This window comes from Osmerus eperlanus, chromosome 11 (genome assembly GCF_963692335.1).
Source record: "Osmerus eperlanus chromosome 11, fOsmEpe2.1, whole genome shotgun sequence".
Lineage (NCBI taxonomy): Eukaryota > Metazoa > Chordata > Actinopteri > Osmeriformes > Osmeridae > Osmerus > Osmerus eperlanus.
The window spans coordinates 12,994,545-13,016,905 of NC_085028.1; the positions used below are offsets into that span (position 1 = coordinate 12,994,545).

The 22,361-nt window shown below is 47.8% G+C and overlaps 1 protein-coding gene across 4 annotated transcripts; it reads left to right on the forward strand.

Moving 5' to 3' along the window:
- Positions 1 to 711: 711 nt before the first annotated feature.
- Positions 712 to 21,843, forward strand: stim1a (stromal interaction molecule 1a). 4 transcript variants are annotated; one of them, XM_062472387.1, is made up of 14 exons: positions 840 to 972; positions 1,716 to 1,848; positions 4,495 to 4,625; positions 6,840 to 6,954; positions 8,202 to 8,313; positions 8,395 to 8,510; positions 12,164 to 12,341; positions 16,262 to 16,439; positions 17,561 to 17,728; positions 17,815 to 17,915; positions 18,045 to 18,277; positions 19,182 to 19,262; positions 19,949 to 20,369; positions 20,847 to 21,843. In XM_062472387.1, the coding sequence occupies exons 2-14, from the start codon at positions 1,728 to 1,730 to the stop codon at positions 21,370 to 21,372; spliced, it is 2,481 nt and encodes an 826-aa protein (XP_062328371.1). In that variant the 5' UTR covers positions 840 to 972; positions 1,716 to 1,727; the 3' UTR covers positions 21,373 to 21,843. The 4 variants fall into 4 exon arrangements, with proteins under 4 accessions (XP_062328369.1, XP_062328371.1, XP_062328367.1 ...); XM_062472385.1 differs by lacking the exons at positions 840 to 972; positions 19,182 to 19,262 and adding an exon at positions 712 to 829; XM_062472383.1 differs by lacking the exon at positions 19,182 to 19,262.
- Positions 21,844 to 22,361: the final 518 nt, after the last annotated feature.

Here is a 22,361-nt window from a genome sequence, read left to right on the forward strand (position 1 = left end):
GCCAGTGAGCGACCCGAGTCCGACTGAGGCTAACGACGTCAAAACAGTGTAACGGGGACGCAGTCTCACTCAGATTGCCAGTTTTACACAAATCACAAAAATAATGGGACCAGCTAGCTAAAAGCAGAATTACCATATCTCTTGAAAGCTGCACTGCTCGACTTTTTAGGTGTAGAATTGACTGTAAAACTGTAAAATTATGAACTTTGAGACATGACGTGAAGACATGGCTGCCGCATAAGACTAGTATGCGGTCTACCGGGCGACATTCTCACTCAAATTTCAAGACTGTCGTAACCCAAATCAAAATTCTGATGTGACAGATCAATGGGGAATCGCTTTTTCTCTTGGAGGCTGTCCTCTTCGACCTTTTTGGTCTTTTTAAATCGAACTATTTGTATAATCCGTGTACTTCTCCAGCCATTATAAAGGCTATCCTTTCCCGGTTTTCTGCAGCCACATTGCGTGCGCATTCCGAATGTTTACAAACAAATAATTGGTCTATAGCCTACTACCACATTCTCTGCCTACTACTAAAATTGTTTTTTTCCCCTGCTGAACAACCTGTGGACAAAAGGTTCCAACGTTCCACTAATTCCCGTAGGCCATCAATAAGATACTTTATTGTAGTAGACTATTATGTTGATAATGCAGATAGCCTATGATGCCTTTTTGCAGATGCCCTTTTATAATACATAGCAAAAACGTTCCCTGGCCGTCGTTAAAGGCAGTCGTCACAGAGACTCGTAGCTGAACTCGAAAGCCTCGAGGTGGCAGGCTTGAGTTGAAATCCCGACGCTGCCTCTTACATCCCCACCTCTGCGGTAGAGTATGTGTGTCACAATTTCTGTATCGAGTCTCACACAGTAAAGAAGGTGACGCGCGTTCTCTATGGGGGACCAAGCATCGGCGTGCGCTGCAATGTTAACACATAGCTGAAAACCACTCTCTGCAGTTTAGACTTACGATAAGGTAAACCCTTTATTTGGTACAGACTTGTATATAATACGTCAGATTTCTTACTTTTTAGCTGCAGCACGCTAAATTAGCTTGCTAGCTATTTAGCACTAGCTTGCAGTCCGTGTTCTGACTAGCTGTGTTATCGCTGCCTGGTTGGCAGAATGAGCGACTCGCCTGCGATGATTTCGTTGGGAATTCTCCATGGATATTAATTAGCAAATGAAGTGAAGACAAAATGCTTAGGTTGGCAGGAATTAATGGGACACATGTACAGACGTAAATCATGTTATGTATATCTACAGCAGATATAACATAGCTAAATACCAGATGGATAGCTGGAGGAAAGCCTATCTAGCTAGCTAGAGCTAGTTAACCGATTCAGGCCCGGACAGTACTGTACATACAAGCTCAGACAGTTGTCACTTTTTTTGTGTCTAGACTACAGTATCTAGCTAGTTATCTCTTTTGGGAAATATGCGTTCCAGAATAACTATTCGTTTGAGTGAACTTGCAGTTTGTTAGGTATACTAATATTGAATGCTAACATACACTACGGGCTAGCTAACCGGCTTGTAAGACTAAACTAGTTTGCTAGGTAGCTAGCTACAAGCTAGCCATGTCTGGGGCCTTAATACTGTATAAACGCGCCACTGCCCCCGCCCACATATTTTTTTTTGCTCGCTTTATGTCCATGCATCATGTTGTTAGCCAGCTATCAAATGGTATTAATGAAGCTCTTCTCCTTTTGTCCATAGCAAACATCCGTTATGGATTTCAGCAAATTGGTCCCCTTGTGGATTGTATGCTTATGTATCGTGGGAGAGAGCCGGACAGACAAACCAAGTCAAGGAAACACTGACTTCCAGCATGTTGACAATGGGGTGTCAGGTGAGTAAATAATGAAATATAGTTTGATATATTTCCTTCCACTCTTGTTGGGTTGTCGCTTCCAAGGGAAGTCATTCACCTTTACTAGATATGTGCTTTTAACTGTCACGTTGTAACATGTTCTAGTACTCTACATGCTGTAGGACCTTGTGTACTGGGTCTGAATTTAGACTGTGATGGCTCTAAATGTAGCCATGCTGAGAATAGTCAGGGTATGCATACAGTATGCTCACTGTTCCCCACCAGATCATAGCACCTAGTCAGGAATGGGTGTGCATGTTCTGTGTTGTTTATTGTGTTTATTGCAACTAAAGTGCTTTTCAGAAGACATAACCGCACTGTGCAGGATAGAGGCATAGTGGCCATGGAGCCATGCAAGTCTAGAGTAAGCCGATGGATAAAAACTGAATGGTTATGTAAGAGCTCGATACCACCTGAATGAATTGGAGGTCTTGTTGAAACAAATAATCAACAAGACAATTGATGTTCCTTTCCAGGTTAGACACACTTTCACTGACAGAGCCTGTGGTCTTTATTGCTTAACTCTGACAGTCCTATTTAGTTTACCTCATAGTCAGTCATGGTTATTTAATCCAGTGACTGTACAGAACACGTGATTTTAAGTAAACATCAAGTGTTGGTGTTCAGGTTGTTTTTTGTAATTTATCTTGTGTTGCTTGACTTCCTGTTCAAGGGGCCTGTTGACACAAGTCTATTGCTGTTAAACAAAGCTGCCAGGTTATAAACCACGACTTTCAAGAACTTTCTACAACCTGAGTTACTATTTCATATCCAATTATTATGGGAGCTGTATGAAGTCATCACCATTTTATTATGGAATGTACACGGAACATTTGAAAACAACCCACCATCAAAACCAAACAGCAGACTGTCCCAGACACAAAACATCATATATGAAGGAAAAGGTTTCAGAATGGTGGGGAACAATAAATAAATAGTTGATCCCTAGTTTTTGGGCTCATTGAAAGCCAGGTTTACAGCTAACATGTGATAGCCTATCTGTCTGAAGAGACTGGGGCCAGCAGGGGGTTCTGTACAGACATCAGACCAAGAAGCTTTGTTTGTCCTGCTGGAATGAGGGCAGGGAATGGTAATTACACCGGCAATGAAGTGGAACAGCTCAGAGTGCATGCTCCTCTTACACGCTCACAGAGACGGGCTTACATAACTAACATGGCTATTGTAAAAGGTAGGCTAATATCTAATCTCTAGAGTCCCAGGAATTTTGCTTAGCAAATGGGGACAGGTGGGTGGGATTCATGGGAGATCCACAGGTGGCAAGCTGTAATGTTTGCTTTCATCCACCTTTGGATGCATGAGCACCACACACCTGGAATGTAGACTTACTGGTACTTACTAAATGTACTCAATGACAAAAATGCAGAACCTGTCCTGTACACAACACTCACCCTTTATCAGCTCTGAAATTGTGCCAGGGTTCACCCATAGTCCCCTGATTTAGATTTTTTGTTTTGTTTTGTTTTTCCCTTCCATTTAATCAAATGTGGGTCAGGTGCCTTAACTATGCTGTTAACTAAATGTTGGCCTAATATTTGATGGAATTTCTTCCTATTTGCCTTTGTGTAGAGTGTCCACAGTGAGGGTGAACGTGACTTGTTTTCCGTTGATCATGTAGGCCTACCCTCAATAGCCCACTAGTTCATGGTATCGAGCACTGGGGTGTCATGTGAAAGAATGCAGGGGTCTGACCTGGGTGCAGGCCTATGTTCTGTAGTCATGAGGTCAGCTACTGCCTGCCCTGTGCTACGTAGTGCTGGCTGCTGAGTCATCCTATAGATTTGCAGGGACTAGAACAAACAAGGCATTACAGCTGTTTTTTCCCAAGAGGATGACATTATTATAACTTCCCATGCAGTACAATGATAGCCAGAGAGTGTGCTCATAGTTGTATGGACCCATAATTGCCAGCTGGTTAGCCTGAACTAGTAGTGCTTCTGTAATTCAGGCCAAATGCCCTCTACTGATTGTTTTCAGCATTTTGTGGAATTGTATGGCTCTTGATATCAGCATTGGTTGTCAGAGATGAAAGTGTTCATATTACAGGCAGGGAGGATCAGGGCATGCTAGTGTGCAGGAACTGGTCTCAGCCGGATGTGTGAAGTCCGCAGAATTACGACATGACTCGGCAAACTGACGTGTGAGAACAGAGGTACCCTCAGCCCTGTAGTCTGGGTTTTCTAAATCAAATATGTGCAATTCATGCTATTTACCTCCGTATTGCCGATTTGAGGTACTTCCCATTCGTTAATGACAAGCCTTTGTGACTTGTTGAGGCTGCCTCTGCTGCAGCATGAGGACACTGTCTCGGTGCTCAGTAGGAGCATTGTCACTCTCCTTTGTGTGGTGCTTCCACTGTGTCATGCTCAGTATAGACAACCCTTATGTGAAACTCTTATTGGCTGAAAACGTGGTGTGTGAGGGGTCTTTTAGACTGCACATTCTGTATCATGTGGTTGTTGTGGCACAGTGTCTTGGCCTATTAGTTTATAATCATGGACGCCTTATTTAATTTGCTTATTGCATCTTGCATTTGCAAGATTGATGTTGAGCCGGCCCTTCTATGCAGACTGTAACACAGCAGGCATGTCTCCATCTCTCCTCCAGAACTCTGTCGTATCGATGAGCAGCTGTGCCAGGACGAGAACGCCATCCTGAGCTTCGAGGCCATCCGCAGCATCCACAAGCAGATGGACGATGACGCCAACGGGAACGTGGATGTGGCAGAGACAGACGTGGTCAGTATCTACTTCTCACACAGACAAGGCTTCCAGGAAGGCAGCGGTAATCGTATCTGGTCAGCCGTGACTTATCCAGGATAAGTTAAAGATAACAGGATTAGTTTAGTGCGGACCTTTAAGGATATTATCATGCTAATGGTATAAGTGGTGGATTTGTGCCTCCTTTACCATTGAAACCACACTGGGCTTTTAGATGCAAGTTGTCCACCGAGGTTTTGCTATACATGCAGCACTGGATTTGTTAAATGGATCTGTTCAATCACAACATTATTTGGGATTCTTCTATTGGAAGTATAGAGATTGTGTTCCTCTTCTTAGATAGTGTCCTGGGCCTCCCCTGGTAGTCTGGCCACAGGCATTCCTGTCTGCAGGCTCATCTCTGGTAAGATATAACCTGTGGTCTGCGGATGGACTGCAGCCAGCCCTCTCACACTGCAGACCTGCAGCCCGCCCTCTCACAGTGCATACCTGCAGCCAGCGCTCTCACACTGCAGCCCTGCAGCCAGCCCTCTCACACTGCAGCCCTTCAGCCAGCCCTCTCACACTGCAGCCCTGCAGCCAGCCCTCTCACACTGCAGCCTGCCCTCTCACACTGCATACCTGCAGCCAGCCCTCTCACACTGCAGCCCTGCAGCCAGCCCTCTCACACTGCATACCTGCAGCCAGCCCTCTCACACTGCGGCCCTGCAGCCTGCCCTCTCACACTGCGGCCCTGCAGCCTGCCCTCTCACACTGCGGCCCTGTAGCTAGCCCTCTCACACTGCGGCCCTGTAGCCAGCCCTCTCACACTGCAGAGCTGCAGCCAGCCCTCTCACACTGCAGCCCTGCAGCCAGCCCTCTCACACTGCGGCCCCGCAGCCAGCCCTCTCAGGGTGGCCTGTGGAGGTTTCCCCAGTGACCTCATGCGGAGTAGTCAGTCTGGGACGGCCCTCCTCTTTTCTGCAGCTCCCTGTGGTTTTGGAGGAGGCACTTGGCAAGTAGGTCGACATCCCTGAAAGCAAAGCGCAGAGCAGCAGGCAGAGCTAGTGGTCTGGTCTGGCTCTCAGCCAACAGTAGATGAGGGAAAACATGGGAGAGGTCTGAGCACTAGCACAGCTCTGCAGGGTGATTTAAAACATAAAATATACATTTGAGAAAGATCTCTTGTTTAAAATATAAACCGCATAAGCAGTTTATGAGACCGCAATGCTAGGAATAAACTTGATCACTTGCACCCCCACCCCCCCTCCTCAAGCTCTGTCATGAAAGCCATAGACATCAAGAACACTCTGAACAATGAAACCACATCGTTCATGGTGGTGGTGCTCCTCCACCAATTTGGTTTGCTGGAGCATGAGCTGCACTTTGTGGGGGTGTGTGTCTCACTGGAGCCAAGTTTCTCACCCTCTCTGTGGGAACAGCATGGGGGCTGAGGATACAACATGGACAGATTTCATGTCAGCTAAGCCCTATCACTGGAGTGTTGCTCAACAGAACAGGCTTGGAGAGGCTATGACATGACCTGTGCTTCGTACTGAGGCCTTGGCAGCGGAATGCATGCGCGATTGATGGATTGCCAAGTGCTGTAAGGGGTACACCGTTGTCATGAAAGCGGGCTGTTTGTCTTTTTGTTGTGTTCGTGGGAGTGTGTTCTGACTTTTTGTGAAACTGCATTCAGTGAAAGATGTTGTCTACACAATCACATGGGTATTATCTCCACATCAGTTGGAGCTGGTGTTTGGAATGCTGTTCCCCTCTTCTGGGGCTGAAGCAGAACAGCTCCCCCCCCCCCCCCCCCCCCAAGACTTAATTTTTCCGCTGTCAGTTCCGACAACTACACTTGTCTCTGATGTACCTGACGACATGTCCTTATTTAGTAACACGAGGTCTGCTTGCCAGGCTGTTTGAGTTCTCTAGATACTCACCATAAAAAACGAAATGTATCCAAAAGGATTCCGCATTCCATCAGTCCAACTTCAAGTGTGTGCCAGTGTTTATTTAAACCCACTTGTCCATGAATGCTTTGATTCCAAGGAGCACAATAAGTGATGCAATCCAGGCCAAAGGCATGTGTAGCTCCTAAAGTATGTTACCTAAAGAATGCTTTGCATAGTATATCCCCCAAAAAGATAACCGGATTAGGAATCTGGATTAATGACTCCTGTGTACCCTAATTTCCATCAGTGTTAGGTTTAGTGTAACTCTGTCTTCCTTCTCCATGGTACCCTGTAGTTCCTCAGGGAAGACCTCAACTACCATGACCCCAAAGGCAAGCACAACCGTTTCCATGGTGATGACCAGTTCATAAGCGTGGAGGACCTTTGGAACGCATGGAAGGGTTCAGCAGGTAGGAACATTGCTGCAGTTTGATCACTACTTCGCAACAACAGCACCAAGCTGCCTATCCCCAGGCAGGCTATTTGCATAAATGAGTCTCAGAAACAGACCATGTGAATCTCATTCTGTTCACTCTGTTTCCTTGCACGTGGTGTCAAGCTTTTGAAAGACACAATGTTTTCTTTTTGTTATCCTTCATTACCATCCACAGAATATCTTGTACCAAAGGCTGCATTTTGCATTGTTTACTATTCTCACCATAATCAGTGAAATGTAATGAACTCTCAAGACTTTGAGGCTAGGGCAGGGTAGAGTTCAGTCCACCAGCCCCAGGAGCAGAGCATGTTAGCATTGTCAAGCAAAGTGCTCACCATTTAGCCAGCCCGTGCAGGCAGTGGGGTATCAGAGAACCTGTCGGCACGGCATCCTGACACAGATAACACATACACACACACATACACACACACATACACACACACAGGCACTTCACCTCTCACCTGCTCCTTCCTCCCTTTGTCCTGCTGACTTCTCTAACGTCCATTATCATACACCACTTGTGGATTTTCACACGTCTCTCCTCTCTCCATTCCTCCCCCCCCCCCCCCCGCTTGCTGTCTGGTTGCCGCTGCATTGCAGCTCCTCGTCAGGCCTCAGAGGAGGTTTTGGAGGCAGAAAACTGGGTCTGAGCTGGAGCTGCAGCAAGTAGCTCACTACTACAGCCCACATTGTTGAATCCCTTCCAGAAGGAGCCTGGAGCGGATCTCCCTGGCCCCGTCTTTAGAGAGTGTTTACGTTCACATGTGTGTTGTGATAGAGGATAGCTCCTACGTGATCCGACCTGCCCCTGAAATATTGAAGAGAATCCCAGATGTGTTTGCTAGAGGTCTGGTGTTATGTTATTGGAGCTGTAACTGGAGATGACACATGTCTATGTGAGTGTTGGCAACCTAGGGAAGGTTGTGACTGAATCCCTGTGGGTTCCACATGGAGCCTTGGCCTAGCCCCAGCCCCAGCCCTAATTCCGGTTCCAGGCCTAGCCCTAGCATTCATCTGGCCCAAAGGTCAGGCCTTGGAGGAAATAGGTGGCTGAGTCAGAGACATGTTTTGTCTGTTATATAAGGCATTTGTTCTTCATACCCAGGAAGCCTTTGCTCTTTATCTTTATTTCCTGTCTATATTTCAAACCCCATAGATGAGCTTCACCTGAGAAGAGTTTGTGTTCCACTGTATTTTAAAGTGTGTATCCGTGTCTTGCAGTGTACAACTGGACAGTGGATGAGGTGGTGGTGTGGCTGATCACCTACGTGGAGCTGCCTCAGTATGTCGACGCCTTCCGCAAGTACCACTTCAACGGCAGTGCCATGCCCCGGTAAGTGACAGGAGGAGGCTGGCGACCAGCACCTTCCCTGTAAACCGCCAATAACCGCCATGTCTCTGTCTGTTCCCTCAGACTGGCCGTGAAGAACACCACTCTCACTCTGTCAGTTCTGAAGATACTGGATCGTAGCCACGTCCAGAAGTTACAACTCAAATCCTTGGATACCGTTCTGTTTGGTGCACCACTGAGTAAGTCATTGCGTCTTCTAAATACCATCCAGTGTTTGTTTTTTTTAAGGTTGGGTAGTCAAGTCTATTTGTATAGCACATTTCAACAACAAGGCAATTGAAAGTGCTTCACATAAAACCATTCAAAGCATCAAAATATAATGCAAAAGATAACAAGATTCGCACATTCAATAAAACACTAAAAACAGTTCAAAAGCAATAAGTCTTCAATTATGTCATGATATTTGAATGGATGTTATTTAAAGATGGGGAAAACACATATCCTGTGGTTGGTGTGGAAGCACCGACTGCTTGTCTCATATTTTGAATTATGCCCAGGTGGATTGGAGCGTAGCTGTTACTGACACCGGAGGGTTTGTTAGTCTGTCAACGGTAGCAAATAAGGCACGTGTATTGTTATTGTTTTTGGTTATGATGTTAGAGAAGGATAGCCAGAACTTCTTGTTTTTATAACGTTCCCTCACTCAACCAGTTTTTTTTTCCAGAAAGTCATCTTTTATTTCCTGCTCTGAAGGGTCTGTGAGCTAGTTTACCTAACTGCACTGACCCTCTCTGATGCAGACTACTCTGACAATCGGTGTTTATTTCGAGTGGTTCATTCAGCTGCTGCATAGTAAACAGCATAGTATGTCCAGGAAAAAGAAGGTGGGGGAGAGAGGAGGAGGGAAAGGGAGGAAGAGATGAGAGGTGGTGGGGAAGAGAGGAAGAGAGAGGAGGTGGGGGGAGAAAGGAGTAGGGCAAGAGAGGAGGTCGGGTAGAGAGGAAGACAGGTGGTGGGGGAGAGAGGAGGAGAAGAGGAAAAGGGGAAGAGAGAGGAGGTGTCCCTGAGCTGCTCTGTATTCCAAGCACAGCTCTCTGGCGCACTGAGGCAAATTATAAAAATAAATAAAAAAATCCTCTTCCTTTTTCCCCCAATACAGGGTGCAGAGAATATAAGACAGTTCGACTGTCCCTTACTGTAAGTCGCTCTGGATAAGAGCGTCTGCTAAATTACAAAATGTAAATGTAATGTCCCTCTAAACCTGTAGCTCCGCCCCACAGTAGCCATCCTATGTACATGCCTCTAGTACTAGTGCTATCTCTGTGATTCTCTCCATAGTACATGCCTCGAGTACTATCTCTGTAGGCTCTCTATAGAACATGCCTCTAGTGCTAGTACCATCGCTGGATTCTCTCTACATGTGAGCAGATGCCTACAAAGAGGAGAATATGCAAATGAAAAAGCACTGATTAACCCTTGTGTTATCTTCGGGTCATTCTGACCCATCAGTCATTGTGACCCACCGTCGTATTGCGACAACTTTACCGCATACAAAAACAAAGTGAAGCATTTTCTTTTAACCGTTGGGCTGTCTCAGACCCCCCACATTGCAAAGGTTAAAAGAAAATTATTTTAATTTGTTTTTGTATTGGGTAAAATTGGGTAAACACAATGATGGTTCATTATGAACCTTTGGGTCATGTGACCCGAAGGCAGCACAAGGGTTAAAGGATAGGAAACAGTTATAAAGCAGGCTAAGATGGTTGGACCTTTTAGAGAAAGGGTATTAAAAAAAAAAAAAATCCAGTTTCAAAGCAAGTTTGCAGGAGGTCTGTGTGTTCGCTGTGGTCTGTGCCTGGCATGTGTCAGTGTGTGTGTGGGTGTGTTTGGTGAAGCGTCCCAGCTGGAGGGGAGACCAGAGGGGGCCGCCTGTACCTGACAGCTCCAGTAGGGAAGCCATGAAGGGCCTGTGGAGATACACACACACACACACACACCTACACAGGCTGGCCTCGACAGACACACACAGACCCAGAGGGGGCTCGTCGGAAACACCCAGGCTGGTTTCGTCAGACACACACAGACCCAGAGGGGGCTCGTCAGACACACACAGACCCAGAGGGGGCTTGTCGGAAACACACCCAGTCTGGCCTAGTCAGCATCGTTTCAGGACACCTTTCACAATGGTGTTATGTAAATAGGCTAAGTCTCACAAATGGACACTTAGTGGTTGACACTTTTACCAAAGTGGAGCCATTTCACCTCAGCTGTAACTGAGAAGACACAGTTTTGCCAAGTTCTTTCCTGTCTAATGGTTAGTTAAACAGTTAGATTCAGTTAAGCAGGTCTCTGCAAAATTCCAAAGATTCTGCAATGCAGCATTTTAAGAACAAGCGAATGGAACATTGTCTGTGTTACAGAAAAGACTGATTTATGGAATAGCTAATACACATTAGTAAAAAAATTAAAAATAAACCCTGGTCATTACTCCATTGTGTACTCTGATCTGCTCTGGAGTATGCAGGTGGGTGACAGCTTCCGTTCCCACTGTTCTGTGGACTCTCTAGATTACACACCTATTTATATAACTCTACTGAGCTGTAGCGCTCATACAGCTATCCCAATGATGAATGACCATTACTGTCATTCTAAACTCCACTGACCCTGGATGCCTGGCTGGATGTCTTGGCTGTGAAGCTCCACTGGTCCTAGTTGCCTGACCAGAGCTTCACTGGTCTTGGCTGGCTGGCTGGCTGGCTGGCTGGCTGGCTGTCTGGCTGGCTGCCTGACTGGCTGTGGAGCTTCACTGGTCTTGGCTGGCTGGCTGGCTTTAAAGCTTCACTGACCCTGGCTGGCTGAGTCGTCTCTGCACTGTAGCAAGGTTACATGGGTACACCCAGAGCCCTTGACTGATGTCATTTCCAGCCTAATGATGGTCCCAGCAGCCTACGGGGAAAGGCAGTGACATTGAAGGGGATGCTTGTTTTTGAGATGCCAGGGGTAAGTAAGGGGTTGGATCTAGTTAGTAATAGCCTGCAGGGATTAGTGAAAAGGCTTGTCCCACATGTTTGTGAGCTGGCTTGCCCTGTCAGCCTGTTTTAAAGGGCCAATCCTGTTCAAACTACATTTACATTACATTTAGTCATTTAGCAGACACTCTTATCCAGAGCGACTTACAGTAAGTACAGGGACATTCCCCCAAGGCAAGTAGGGTGAAGTGCCCTGCCCAAGAGCACAACGTAATTTTGCACGGCCAGGAATCGGCAACATTCTGATTAATAGCTCGATTCCCTAACCGCTTAGCCATCTAAAACTAGATGACAAAACTTCCTCTTTTTTGGTGTTGGGTTAGGTGAGAGTGCTGTACTTCCGTCTCCTAGTGCTGCTTACACATGGCGGACATCTTGCCCCAGAGCTTTGTTGCAGGCAGCCTACCTGTCTGTACATGTGTGGAATGTAATAGTTCAGGCTCCTTCAAGACAGTGACATTATGACTGAGGATGTTCGCACCTCGGCGTCTCCACATGTCAATGTCATCATGGGTGCCAGCGACCTGTGTTCTCTCCCATGTTGTTGTTAAGGCTCCGTTACCAGACGGAAATAGATGGTGTTAATCTGGTTTTAGCTGGGTGTTTTAGGAGGGGGTCCTTCACACACCAATCCCCCGTTCGTCCCCCTTTAAGGATGAACCTGGCCTGGGCTGCACAAAGGGGACTACAGACGGCTTACTTTCAGAGCATTTTCACAAAGACTTGGTGCATCGCGATGGAATGTGACATGGTCAATAGTTGAAATGATTAAGGGTCCTATTTGTTTTATTGATGTCTCAGGGCCACTTCTTCACAGATTTTCAACTTGTGTTTCTTTCTCTCTCTCCCTCTCCCTCTACTAGTGAACAGACACCACCACCTGAAGGACTTCATGCTGGTGGTATCCATAGTGATTGGAGTAGGTGGCTGCTGGTTTGCCTACATCCAGAACCGCTACTCGAAGGACCACATGAAGAAGATGATGGGTGACCTGGAGGGTCTTCAGAGGGCGGAGCAGAGCCTGCACGACATGCAACAGAAGTGAGTGATTTCCACGGTGTCCACCGACACCTGATGTCTCTACGGGGTGACCTTGTGAGTCCCTCCAGTCTCTGTCCAGAGAAGAGAAGCTAATGGCGTGCTCTTAACATGTTTACGGTGTCATGTGTTGGCTGCTTCTGCAAAGTCTCTCCTTTCGATCTTCTTTCCATCTCGTGTCATGTGACATTGGAAGCCGGATCCTCAGAAGGAGGAAGTGGGTGTGTGGCTCATGTGAGAGCTGGGCTGTGACTCACTTGGTAGTCACCGACTTCCAGTCCGTGACAAGTCACAATTTGCAAAAGCGGCTCGTTTTTCTCGAACATCAGGGTCATTAAGTAACTTGATAACTTGGGTGTTGCGTCAGAGCTTTTTTTTTCTTCACTCCCGGTGAAGTAGGCATCTCTCGATCCCCTGTGTCCTCGTCAACCTTTGACCCTGGTCCCCTCTCGGAGCCCTGCCTATCGTCCCGTAGCCGTGTAGTACCTCACAGCTGCCTGTATGTGTCGGCACGCATGCGTGTGTATGCGAGAGAGAATGCGCGAGTCTGCTTGTGAGATCAGCATTAGGGGGGGAGCGTGCGAGTGGAAAGTATGTCTCAGCGAACACAGCCTGTCAGACCCCATCCAGTGCACAGGGGACAGGGCTGGCAACCTACAACCCTGCCACCCCCCTGACAGTAAGCCTGGCTGGGCCCCTGTCTGCCTTCCTGCCCTCACACTGCAGTTAACCCTGGAGACGACCATGCTCTCTCACCTTAGCAACATGGAGACAGATTCCTTCCTCACACACACAGTATATTATATCCTTTACCCAGGGACAGACTCCTTCCCTACTGTAATATGACTGGTCGCCATCCTTGATGTAGGCTGCCGGGAGGGGCCGATAGACGTGGCCTTTTCCCCGGATGTCAGTCGGGCAGATGGCAAGGCTGCGTGTTCCCAGTTTGTGCGTGTTCCTTGAGTGAGTGCAGCCTTGGGACAGCTTCACATGATGGCTGACATCCTCCAGCCTAGACGGACACCTTGTAGATCATGTCCTCAGACAGTTGTTACAGTGTTTAGGAGTGCCGTTTCTGTCTGCTCGCTTCCATTGTGAAGCCTCACGGCCATACCTCATGCCATGGTGTGTCAGCTGGGTTTAAATCTCAGCTGTGCTGAGGGGAATATTCCCATCATGGCAGGTAGAACTGCTCTACTGGTACCATCCATTACACTTCTTTAGCATTTATTGAGCTGTATTTCTTTTTTTAAAGCTGAATAATGCGAGGTGTGTATTGATTTGAAAGAGGAAATCTAGCAGTTGTTTTACTTATGTTTGTACAGCTAATGTCTGGCAATAGTTTACCACAGCATGATATGGTTTCTACTACGAACTAGCTCAATGCTCTGTATTGTCATGGTGCAACGACCTACTTCTGGAGTTGAATAGGAAGACTCCCATGAGTAAGGGGGAGGAGGGGTGGGGGCAGACTTGGGACATGCAGGGTGGGCAGAGCTCGGGTAATGGCAGCCTGTGAGAGGAGGGCAGAGACCAGCCATCTTTGAAAGAAAAAAGAATCCATCTGTGTGCTTTCTGTAAAGGACAGGATCTGGAATCTAGACGCTTTTGTCAGTCAGCCAAGTAGAGAGAGAGAGAGTAACACCAGACAAGAAATGGGATAAAAGAAAAAAGATCTGACACAGAAATGATTTGGTGCAAAGTCTCTATTGAGGCATGAGGGTCAGAGGAATTCAAGGATAATGGAAGAATTACAGAAGACAATAAAATCAAGTGTTATACAAAATAATTCACACAATTTAAAGGCAAGACAGTCATCCTGTATCCACCAGGCTGGTCTTATGAAAAAAAAAAAAAAACTGACCATAATACTAGGAAAATGACCATGAATTATATGATAAAAGGGTTCTGATAAAGTACAACTTGTGCTACTGATTGTGAGACATGTCCTCTGAGTGGAGCTGGGACAGAGAGGAGACATGTCCTCTTAGTGGAGCTGGGACAGAGAGGAGACATGTCCTCTGAGTGGAGCTGGGGCAGAGAGGAGACATGTCCTCTTAGTGGAGCTGGGACAGAGAGGAGACATGTCCTCTGAGTGGAGCTGGGACAGAGAGGACACATGTCCTCTGAGTGGAGCTGGGACAGAGAGGAGACATGTCCTCTGAGTGGAGCTGGGACAGAGAGGAGACATGTCCTCTGAGTGGAACTGGGACAGACAGGAAGCATGTCCTCTAACCGTGTGTCCGTGCTGATCCTTGCTGCCAGGTGCAGTCCGTCCAGCCCTTCAAGCAGATCGAGTGGCCTGCAGCCCAGCACCGACCCCTGTTCTCGCTGCTGCCCTCTGGAGCAGGCCAGGGGGAGGGGTCCCACACTGTTTCCTGGGTGTCTTTTACTATGGCAGCTGGTGTTAAGCATCGACACTTAACACGTCATCTGCAGCTCTGCTTCACCCTCTCAGTTTGGTCAGTGAGTCTGTACAGGACCACGTAACAGGGTACAGGGCTGCTATCGTGGGGAATCTGCAATGCAAATGTAGCCATGCTGCTTTCCATCACATTAAGCCTAATTATGGCATTTATTGACAGACCAATGCAGACCATAAACGTCTTGATAATAGGCCATGCAACAATGTCAGTTGTATAAGGCCTGGAAGCGCAAGCTGTTGCAACAGCGAGCCTCTGAAGTCATTGTCCTGTAGACAAGCCCATAGTCACACCCTGCAGTGCAGTGAGACTGGCAGTCTGGGCTTTGCTGGGCTCTGTGTGGTGGAGCTCAGTCAGATCTGCTGGGACTGAGGCTGGAGAATGGCAGAGGTCAAGGTTGAGAGCATTAACGGGAGGGCCTGCCGCCCACATTTTCCATCCTCTGACCACCCAGATCACCTTTCACCAAGGCCTCTGTGTTTTGCCATTTCCAGCTCCGGCCAGACACTGGAGTCTAGGCTGCTCTCTGCTGGAGGAATATGGTATTGCTCTGCTGCTTGGTATTATTGCTGCTACTCTACTTTCTCTCATGAAAAACCTGTCTGGTTTAGGAGATTTAACTTGTGTGTCAATATCAGTGATTAGACCACAACACGTTTTTATCAACGGAAAAGCAAACATTCTAGTGAACAGTTACTTTTTCTAGTTCATGTTTAAGCATCAAGTCCTAGACTACACCTGGATGATTTAACCCACTTTTTTGAGATCATTCTAAATCTTGCCTTTTTTAATGAGCTGGTCTTGTGACAATTCTCTCAGTAGTGTGACTTGATGGGGTCTAAGCAGCATGACAAAGCCAGCCCTTCAAACTTTGTCCTTCTATGGTCTTTATATAGACCTAGGCCTGGTAGTATCGGAGACACTGGGGACTGCCGTTCTATGGTGACGCTAGAGTGCATCTCTGGTTGTCTTATGTTGCTTGGTGCTGTGTAACTCAACCCTGGGAGAGAGGGAGGGAGCGAGGTGAGTGCGGGTCTGGAAACTGTGTCACTAAGCTCTCATTCCTGCTTTGGCCCTGCCTTGCTCTCTACGATGTCACTTTTATTAGGCTCAAGCAGCTGACTAGAGGCCAACAAGCCATTGTCGTCAGTATTGAAGATGACCGGCACCAGTCCCTCATTTACCTCAGTGCCAACCCTCTTCAGGATCGATTCATGGCTAATATGAGGAGACTGTATGGGACACTGTATGGTGAATCAGCTCTAACCAAGATTTATTTACTTATTTATATATTTTTTTTTATTACTGTGTTCATATTGCTTAGGTCTCTTTTTTATGTCTTAATTCATGTTTTACTATTTTGTCCTGTCATACTATATGTCACCACCAGGAGAAGTGCAATTAAATTTTGTTATGTGCAATGACAATAAAAGGCATTCATTCATCAATACCTCAGGCACTGTACTCTCAAATGGAGCCCTCTGTCTCCGTGTCCCCCAGGCTGCAGATAGCCCAGGAGGAGCACCGCACGGTGGAGGTGGAGAAGGTGAACCTGGAGCAGAAGCTGAGGGATGAGATCAACTCGGCCAAACAGGAGGCCCAGCGCCTCAAGGGGCTCCGCGAGGGCACAGAGAACGAGCTGAGCCGGCAGAAATACGCAGAGGAAGAACTGGACCAGGTACAGGAGGCACACCCCCCCGTGTGTATGGGCGGGCTGGAGCAGGGAAACTACAGCCCGTGAGGGTGGTGAAGGACAGCCGTCTGGGACTGCAGTCAAACATCTTGGCATTAGAAGAGCGAGCCAGAGTGATTGTGATGTGGGAAAGGGTCAGCAGGAGAGCCTCGGTTTTTCCTTTCTGACACATTCTGCTTCAGTAGGAGGCCTCCCACTTAGCTCTGCCCGCTGGGGAGTTAGCAGGAAGAGCTGCCAGGGTCAGCTGACAGCAGAACACAGGAAGACTCATTGGTTATCTGGTTTCGATCCTGAAGACAGGGCCACAGATAGGAGGCGGCAAGATGAAACGGTTAGCTTGTAGTCGTTGTGAAGCTCACAGTGTATTGGAGGAAACGGGCCCATTCCACCACTACATGAACACTGTAACCTGTTGTCAGTTGGCATTACCGCAAATTAGTTTCACATGACTTTCCTTTGCGTGGCAATTATGGTTATCTTCCTGTTTATCGTCACAGTTTCCTAACCCAAGCCATGATTTGAGTTTTTGTTTGTGCAGTGAGAGCAGTGCAGGGGTTTGTGCCAAAGCCTGCTGTGTTGTGTGCGGCTCCCAGCGGAGGTCAGCCATGCGGTGTGTGCCCTGCCGGCCAGGGGGTGGGGTTTGTTATCTTTCGCCCACACTCTGGTCACATGGTTCACACACTGGTCACATGGAACAGGCTCTGTGAAGGCCTGGCAGGGAGATAGAGGGCCCCTGAAGGTCTCCAGGACAAGCTTGCCTAGAGACAAAGGGAGCTCTTCAGTCACCAATGTCCATGACATCATTCTCCTTGTCTCTGGAGCCCTGCTATTGTGGTATTGGTACATAACAGCACGCACAACATTCCCCTTCTAGTTTTCCCTACAGGCTTTGTTGGGCCCATTTCACAAGTCAGTTTTGAGTCATACAGGAAGTGGTACGTTGGTACATACAGGAAGTGGTACGTTGGTACATCCAGGAAGTGGTACGTTGGCACATCCAGGAAGTGGTATGTTGGTACATACAGGAAGTGGTACATTGGCACATCCAGGAAGTTGCACGTTGGTGATCTCCTACTGTTGACCCCTGGGCCGTGCGTGTGCTGCAGGTGCGCATGGCTCTGAAGAAGGCGGAGAAGGAGCTGGAGTCGCGGAGCAGCTGGTCCCCACCAGACGCCCTCCAGAAGTGGCTGCAGCTCACCCACGAGGTGGAGGTCCAGTATTACAACATCAAGAAGCAGAACGCCGAGAAACAGCTGCTGGTGGCCAAGGAGGGGGTAAGGCAGCAGTCAGGGAAACACACACACACACTTGCACAGTTGTAGGGACGTCGTGGGGACCAATGTGTTGTCCTCCGTAACAGGCCGAGAAGATCAAGAAGAAAAGGAACACCCTGTTTGGAACGTTCCACGTGGCACACAGCTCCTCCCTGGATGACGTGGACCACAAAATCCTGGCGGCAAAGTAGGTCGTTTCATACGTAGACCCCCCCACACAGCCGTCCCTGCCCGTCCATGTCCAGACGTCCTCATAACTGTCCCCCCCCCCTGGCTCCCAGACACGTCCTCATGTCTGTGTCTCCTTCCTCCCTAGACAGGCGCTGGGGGAGGTGACAGCAGCTCTGAGGGAGAGGCTGCATCGCTGGCAGCAGATCGAGATCCTGACGGGCTTCACCGTGGTCCACAACCCTGGGCTGCCCTCGCTGGCCTCCTCCCTGAACCTCGACGCCAGCTTCATGGGGGGCCGGGCCACGCCCCAGCACTTCATGATGTCAGAGGACATGGAGGACATGGATGAGGACATGATGACACCTGGAACTCTGCAATGTAAGGGCTCATCTGATTCTGGGGGCCACGCATTGGGGCTTGGCAAACGACCCCCTAAACTCCCCAGGAGCCTTACGGGGAGGGCCAGAAATCCTTGTGAGAATTCAGGATCTGCCACGTATCTATGATTCTTTGGATTCGTCCACAACCCCCAACCCCCCCCACCCTAATGTAAGGGCTTCAGGGTAGCGTGTCTGTGATTGAGAATGAGTGTTGGACATCTGTAATACTTGAAATGTAATTTTCCACGTTTCTTTTGTACATGTTGATTGGGCTGACTGGGTGTTTATTCCATGTTGGAAATCTGAATTGCTTCGACTAAAGATGGCGCTTGAGAATCCTGTGAAAACTGTTCATAATGCCATGCTGTGGATATTGAGCTTTTGAAGAAAGAAATACATACTTGATGACACCAAATCTTTGTGCTGATGTATTTTTTAGCAATTGTGCCCCAGTATGTATGTCCATTGCAATGTTATGTGTATGTAAGAAGCATTAAACTAAGCCAAAACTATTAAGAACATTGCCTTGCATTGCCCTAGTTTCAAATCGGCTGAATTTTATCTAGGATAAATGTAGCTGAAATCTATATTTATTTTACAGGAAAGGTTAATGTGCGTCTGTTTTTTTTACTTTAAATGCAGCAGCCTACATCTGTTGCTTTCATAACACTGCTTAAGATAAGACAATTTTGCAAGGGCAAGAATATAATTTAAAGAACTGTATTCTTTTTCCTGACATAGCCTAGTGTTTGACTTGTGATTGAAAGACACCTTGACAGACAAGAAAAGTGCTGACTAACTGCACAGGAAGCAATACAGCCTTCCTCTGCCACTACAGTCTTCAGTAAGTCTTTGAATCCACATGAATAACACTCCCCTCTATTCTCCACCGCTGACTCCAGACGCCTCCTGGCTGATGGAACGTCGAGCCAGTGACCTCTGGTCCATGGGGCCACACTGCCGGGCCATGTGGAAACACTCCGGTTGGCTTGTTACTCCTGCCCCCCTCTTTTTGAACTTGGACTCCCCTTTCCGTCTCCCCCCCCACCCCCCTCTCCCAAAGTCACTCCAGTCACAGCTGCTTAAAGAACCTAAACTTGTTTGTCATGGGACAGGTCTTTATATGGACAGCTGGCAAGCCTGCCACTCTTTCCCTGCCTCTTGGAAATGGCTTACACCTCTGACTGATCTGTGTCTCCCTCCTCCTCCTGCTCCTCCCTCCAGCTACCCCTTTAGCACCCTCTCCCTCACAAGTACACCATGGCTTTCCTGTTCCTGTGTCTCTCAGCACTGAGACAGTGACTCATTTAGAAAGGTTATGGTTATATACAATTAAATGTCACACATTTTTGTTTTTATTCTTTCATACCAAGCTGTTCTTTGTCAGACCCAAGCCTGCAGTGTGCTTTGAGCTCTTATCAAAGGCATTGCCACCCCTCCTTTATTCTGCCCTGGTTGTCTTAGAGCTTAACTGAAGCATGTGTTAAGTCACACCCTCACTGAGAAACAGGGACTGGGAGCTCATTGGGCCCAAAGACCTGCGTGTTGACCTTGATCCAACACCTGAGTCTCCTACCCTCCCAGTCTTGTGTCACTGTTGTCCAACACTGAATGTGTTTCGGTCATTTGAGAGTATATGGTCTCTAACCGTATTCTCTTGTGCCCACAGCTCCCAGTATGATGTCCCTCCGTCAACGCCACATGGACCCCCAGCTGGCTATGGGCTCCCAGAGGTTCGTGGAGGGTTGTCTGTTGGGAGGGCACCAAGGGGAGGAGGGTACCCCTTACCCTTCCAGGTCTAGGACCTCCCAGTACCAGTCACCCAGCCAATCATTTGGACAGTTTGAGAACTTCTGTCTGCCCCCCCTCTCCTCGGCTGTCTCGCACCCCGCCATATTCTGCGCCTCCTCCACACCTCCTCAGTCCCTCTCCTCCCTCTCCTGCTCTTCCTCCTGTCTGCCCAGCTCCCTGGGAAGCTCCCACTCCTCCCATGTCCTCCCCTCCTCCTACTTCCAGCCCATGGACACCATCTCAGACTCTGCCTGTTCAGACGCCACCAGAGGGCGCTCCAGACTGAGTGGCAGCTTCGGGTACCCATCTGCTCGCCCCTCCCCTCTACTCTCTCCTCCTCTCTGCTCTCTCCTCCTCTCTGCTCTCTCCTCCTCTCTGCTCTCTCCTCCTCTCTGCTCCTCAGCTCTCTTCAGCTCTCTGCTCTCCACATTCCTTGCATGTGCATGAGCTTCCTCTCCACACAAACGTTCATCCCCATCTCTGCTGGTCCATAGCTGCATTAAGGGATTTAATACAAATATGTTCCACTGGACACGCTACTCATACATTTTGTTTGTTTAATTCATAACAATGTCTTTATTCACTTTTTTATAGTACTCACTGTTTCCAACCCTCCTTCCCTTCTTGCCTGCAGTACTAATAAGTGTGGATTTCAACATTTTGCTCGAGGCCAAACTCTTGAGCTTTTCAGACATAAAGTACAAGCATGCTAGATTTCAGTTTTTGTTACCGAGGTAATGACTCTCTATATATGTCTGTCCTCTGTCTGCCGGCAGGGAGCTCAATCGCTCTGACTCCGACTCCTCCCTGTCTCTCTCCCTAATGGGGGAGCGCCTGTCGGCCTACAGCACCAAGGGCCACCCAGTGAAGCCCACATCCCTGCTTCACGGCCCCCCAGGCCGCTCAGACGACCCCCTGTCCCTGCATGCCCTCACCCCCAACGGAGGGAATCGCATCCCAGAGGAAGAATCCCCGGCAGACGCGGCCCCAGACAGCCCCATCCTCATGAAGAAGGTGTACAGCATAGAGAAGTCAGCCAGCATGGGAGAGATCAACGTCAGTCTGTCCGAGTCCTCACGTTCCCTTAGCCCCAACTCCACTGACCCCGACACGCCCTCCCCGACAGGAGGCCAGGCTGGGGTAGCCGGGGGGTCCGGGGCCAAGGGCAGCAGCCGCATCCCCCAGCTCTCCTCCAAGAAGAGCCCCCTGGAGGACGACAGTGGATCCACGGGAGAAGAGACAGACTCCGCAGCCAGCCGTAAGAAACACACCTTCAAGATCTTCAAAAAGCAAAAGAAATAATAAGGACTATGAACTACTAAAGAGCTGCCGGAACTGTGTGACTGTACTCCCCGTTTTGTTTTCGAAAGAGTATTATTGTTTTTTATGTTGGTTTATTTACTGGTCTCAAATGATGGCACAAATTGTTGCCTTTATGTGGCGTTTGTAGATGCTTCCTCAGATGGAGTGGGATGAACCAGTTAATTACTATTATATTTAGTTGGTCTATGAAGAAAATTTGGGAAATGGGTGGGTTGTTTAATGGAATGTAAAAAGCACTATTTATTCTGCAGGAAAGGATGCCAATCTCAAAGGGAAATGCGACTCCAGGGTGGATATTTGTTGTACTGTTAATCAATCTCTAGCATTTTGCATGTCTTCACATTTGTTTGACTGATACTCGAATGCTCTTAGGTGTTTGCTTGGTTCTTGTCCTTTTTCTGTTCACTCAAAGCTTAATAATAACTGCTGTTTAGTTTCAGTGATTCCAACCATCTCTGTTACAGTATGGGTTTGTTTTAACTATAATATTATAGGTGGACAGGACAGTTTCACAACATGCAGTATTAGTCAATGGTAAAGGGGGGGCTGAAAGGGCTGAACTTTACTTTAAACCTCCCAGAGTCAGTTGTTCTAATATGAAATATGTAGAATCTACACTGGCAGAACACTGAGCTAGACATCGGCCAACTGCCCACACTGGGTTGCAAATGTGCACATAAGTCTGTATTTGAAACCCCGTTTATGGCCACACAACCAGTGATGAATGAAAACTACAATGCTAAAAAAATCACCTGGCACATGGAATATCTTCAATAGATTCACCAGACAGAAATTATCCCTTATATTTTAACATTCGTTTGTATGTAATGTATAGCGCCTACCAGACCTACTTTCAATTCGTTAACGGAAAGTTTTTTTTTTTTTCACAGCAGTCTGATGAGTGAATCAGTGTGGTATCCAGGTGTGTAGCTCTCACGATGTGCCAATTAAAGCAAGCCAAAGATTCA